The sequence below is a fragment of the Beta vulgaris genome, chromosome 2, assembly GCF_026745355.1.
Source record: "Beta vulgaris subsp. vulgaris cultivar EL10 chromosome 2, EL10.2, whole genome shotgun sequence".
Taxonomy (NCBI): domain Eukaryota; kingdom Viridiplantae; phylum Streptophyta; class Magnoliopsida; order Caryophyllales; family Amaranthaceae; genus Beta; species Beta vulgaris.
Window position 1 is genome coordinate 3,911,553 of NC_079203.1, and position 4,491 is coordinate 3,916,043.

Genomic DNA, 4,491 nt, shown 5'->3' on the forward strand with positions numbered 1-4,491 from the left:
AATTGATGGTCAAAAGGATCCATATAATTGCTATCAAGGTCCAACTAAAATCATTCCAAAACCAACAATTATACTAATTAAATGCAATTTAGAGCAAGCCGCAATCTAACCAAACAAATATGCTACGTCATTTAACTTTATTGTAATTCATTTCTTTGAACTTTTGAGTAATTTTGCAACTACTTGATTTTTATATAATTTTCCGTACCAGTTTTTACTTTTTAAGATTTTTTATAGATAATTAACTACTTAACTTGTTTTTTTGTAACTTTTACTACTTTTCTCTTAATCAATTGACGATTTAGTCGTACACCATATTTTTCAATACTTTGTATCCAATCTATTGCATTACGTAATAATTTTCACTTTCCACATAAACTAACTCAAAAACAAATCGGGTCGATATTTGTCCACTAATTTCCTATATGTTAGGATTTAAATATGAACCCTAAATAAAAAATTTAATCAAACCTTACTTTTCGAGTCAACTCGAAATCAAGTAGGTTTCAAGTTATCAATTTTTTAAAAGTTTATCATCATATCACAATTCACACGTTAACTAGGGGGAATAAATGAATAATAATTTAGAAGTTGAAACTTTGACGCAAGCAAATGGCCGCGTACAAGTAAAACCAACGAATGGACGAGGCCCAACGAGCCACAACATGAGTTTTGCGCGCGCTAGAATCACATTACCACGTTCCTTGCCTACGCTACCAATTATTAAGCATACATTGCGCCTTATATTTGCCACGCTGCCAATTATTTTACACTCTTATTGTGCATTAATATCCAACATGTCATACCTTTTAATCCTACTTGTAAATCAATACACACAAAAGCGTGCGCCATGCAACATCCTTCCATTCTTTTAACACTCGCCTTCTAAATTCTAACGATTTTCATATTCCTAATCCTTCTCAGAAACCTCTTTCTCACATCTAAATAAAATCCATCAATTTTTACCAATTTTTTTCAACATCTTTCAAACATTTATCTTATCATCCAACAATTCTTTTAAATCCCTACTTTATTATACTTCAATCTATTTAAAATCTACCACTTACCCAGAAATTCTCTCTCGATTTCAAGACTACCCATCTTGATTATTTCTCCAGATTTCTTCGGAATTTTTTCTTTTGATTAGATTGAGTGTTTGAGTCTCTTTTCAATCCCCTTTTGTAATCCTACTTTATACTTCAATCTCTTCAAATTCTACAACCTACCCAGAATTTCTTTCTCGATTTCAATACTACCAATCTTGATTTTTTCTCCAAAAAATTTGGAATTTTGTTTTGATTAGATGGAGTGTTTGGGTCTAGGTTCAACCGGAGGAATAACGATTCGGACTCACCGAGTCGGAGACCGAGTCACGTTACCGAGTCAGACTCAAACTCGTTACGCCTCTGCAAGGATTATTCCTGCGAAGGCAATAATGGCGAACTCCTCGGCAATCGAGGTAGTTCAAAAAAGTAGGACCCATGTGAGAGGAGAGCCGGAGAAATTTGACCATTGGATTAAAGAATCAGTTGGCGAGATCGTTAAGAATCTAAGAGAAGCGCCCTTATTCGTCCACGTGTACAACGAACGAGGTACCACGGTAAAAACAGAGAAAGCAGTTGCAGAGAATTGGGCCCACTTGAAGGGTAAATGGGTAAAAGGAGAGGAACCTTCACCTGAAGGAATCATACTTGTGGAGGAATTAAAAGAGGATGAAGTGGGAATTTATGAGGAAGATGAGGGGCAAAATAGGGATTTTACTAAGGCTTTTGGTGTGTTAATACAAGGAAAAGGGGAAGAAGGTGGTGTAGCTTGTTATTTGTTGAAAACTAGTAAAGTTGGGTGTGCTAATTTGGGGTTGTTTTGTACACATTATTGTTTGGTAAAGGTACAAAATTTTAGGGAAACAGCAAGATCACAACTTACTAGTTGTTGGTTGGTATAGAGTATGGGTGAAAATTGGAACTTTGGTGGAGGATGATGATATTATTGTTCAAGAAATTATTGATGTTTTGAACATGTACAAAATATTTAATTTAGTTGATGATGATTAGAACAATTTGAATATATGAGAAGTTGTTTTGATCAACTTTACTGTGAAGTATTGTTACTTTAAAGAACTTGATTTATAAAATAGTGAATATAGTTCCTTTATGATCCAGTCTTATTTATATGTATTCTAGTATGGTAGTAATGAATTCCGAAACTTGGATATTGTTTATAAAATACCTTTTGTTATATAGCTTAGTTTTATTATTTGTTTCTATAGTTTTTTTGGTGCAAATTTGCTTCTATATAGATGTGAGAGATTGGTATCTTGATTCTTGAATCATAGTGTCGAATACATCCCCAAAGTTGTGGCTTATGCAAGTAAACGCAAGTTTTAGTGACATCTTCATGATCAACATTTAGCACAATACTAGATATTACTAATTATGCTTCATAAAAGCCATCATAGTTAACCATTGTGGTCAGTTGCTTGTTAGGTGTTTATTTTAATGCCGCAAGTGTACGTTGTCGTAGCACATATGGGTCGAATTGAGGGAGGTGCAAGATTAACCACTACTTGATTTTAGATCACAAAATAGTTACACAATCCAGAAATGAGGAATAATCTATAAACTTAAGGCTAAACTAAGGACAAAATATGATAAACTATATGAATATGGTAATTAGATCACTAAGATTAAGCATCACCACTAATATGAATTGATCAAACCACAAGTCACATCCCAGTTATTCAATTATAGCTTAGGCGAGATTAACGACATTCTCTTATGACTCAGTAATAAAGCACAGTTGCGAACCGAAACTAAATACTCGATCATTCCTTAATACCTAGAACTCACTTTCGTGATAGCAAAATGCCTAACTAACATGCATGTCTCCTATTTTCATGGCTTACACACATAATTAGAAGCATTAAGAACCAATGTCAAATAATTTCCAATTCTAGTTCTCACCTATTTTCATGAGAGAATTCAAATCAATAACAAGATTATCTAAATTAAGACCCAACTTTCGTTGATAAACTTAATTAATAAAATAAAAATTTAGCATCGAACAAATATTCCTAACTTCAACTCCAACTTTTATTGATAATATAAAACTAGGGCTAAATCAATATGCACAATTGACAATAACAACAATCTTATCAAACACTAGATATATAATTCAATACATGTGAATTAGAGAAGAATTTACATGATCAATCCATACTAGGGCTCAACTCAATCCTAGATTAAAAAACTACTCACTAATCATGACAAAAAGAACAATAAACATAATAGAAGACATAATTCAAATAATAATCAAGACAAGATAAGAGAATAAAACTTGATTGAATTTGAAGATGAAGATGAAATCTTGAATCTTGAATCTCTCCAAAGTAACAATAGGAAATAAACTAGGGCATAAACTAGATAGAAAAGTAGAGAGGAAAAATAATGTGATAGTGAAAAGTGAGTAAAAGATGTCCTATCCTAATTAAAAAACCTCTAATATATAGTTCTAACTCCCAATACTAGTAGTAAACCAAATTACAAGATAAAAACCAAATAAATCATTAAATGGCCGAAATTATCAAAATCGCGTACGCGTAAGAAGTTTGTGGCAGACTGGGCTAACTTTGAAAGCCCATATCTCTCAAAATATAACTCGTCTTGGACTGTGTGACCTATCGTTGGAAAGCTCTTCAAGCCTACTTTCTAATTCCACTGGAATCAACCTAATATCAGCATCAAGTCAGATGTTATGGATAAAATAGTGAACATGACTTGATTTCCACAATTCTATCAATGAATTCCAACTCCAATGAGCTCCAATTTGCACTCAAATACATCCAAAATGATCCTTATCAATGTAGCTTGCTTCCAATTGCTCCTAAGTACTCAAGCTTGTCTAATAATACTTTAATTATATTCTCGATACCTAAAATTCATCAAAGAATACCAAAAACGCACAAGAGGAGTAATATTTCGCAGATTAAGTAATAACATGCAATTATGAACTATAGTACACCTAAATGCTCCTAGAATGCAACTTAAATGCAACTAAAACCTACACAAAAATCCGACACATCATTGCTCCAAGAGATTAATAGGTGTTGGCTTGGGGAAGATGAATGACGATCTAGTGATTTGTAATTGATTGTTAGGGTATCTTATTCATATTAGCATATCTAACCTATTACAACAAGAGAAAACACTTTTTTTTACAAAAAATAAATATTGTTTAGAATTGAAGGAATAATTGTAAACTATCCAAGGCCCAAGCATTTAATTCCTTTTCAAAAATTACATAATTGGAATTTGTTCTTCTTAATCAATTTTAACTGATATAAACCAAGTTTACAAATATTCTCCCTTCTCTATTTAACTATATCATAAGAAAAATTAAAATATTAAATAAAATAAGTCAAATTCAAATCCTAACACGACTACCCTTTTATTTACCCTCTCATCACTTCAATTATTTCAATAAGAAATCATT

The 4,491-nt window shown here is 32.2% G+C and overlaps 1 protein-coding gene across 1 annotated transcript; it reads left to right on the plus strand.

Moving 5' to 3' along the window:
• Positions 1 to 827: 827 nt before the first annotated feature.
• LOC104887627 (hypothetical protein) lies at positions 828 to 2,154 on the plus strand. The gene has a single exon (XM_010672299.4). It carries the CDS (start codon positions 1,304 to 1,306, stop codon positions 1,943 to 1,945), a length of 642 nt encoding a protein of 213 aa, XP_010670601.2. The 5' UTR covers positions 828 to 1,303; the 3' UTR covers positions 1,946 to 2,154.
• Positions 2,155 to 4,491: the final 2,337 nt, after the last annotated feature.

What these genes read in the sequence shown, in the direction of transcription:
- LOC104887627 (XM_010672299.4), top strand. Translation starts at nt 1,304, where the DNA reads ATGGAGTGTTTGGGTCTAGGTTCAACCGGAGGAATAACGATTCGGACT.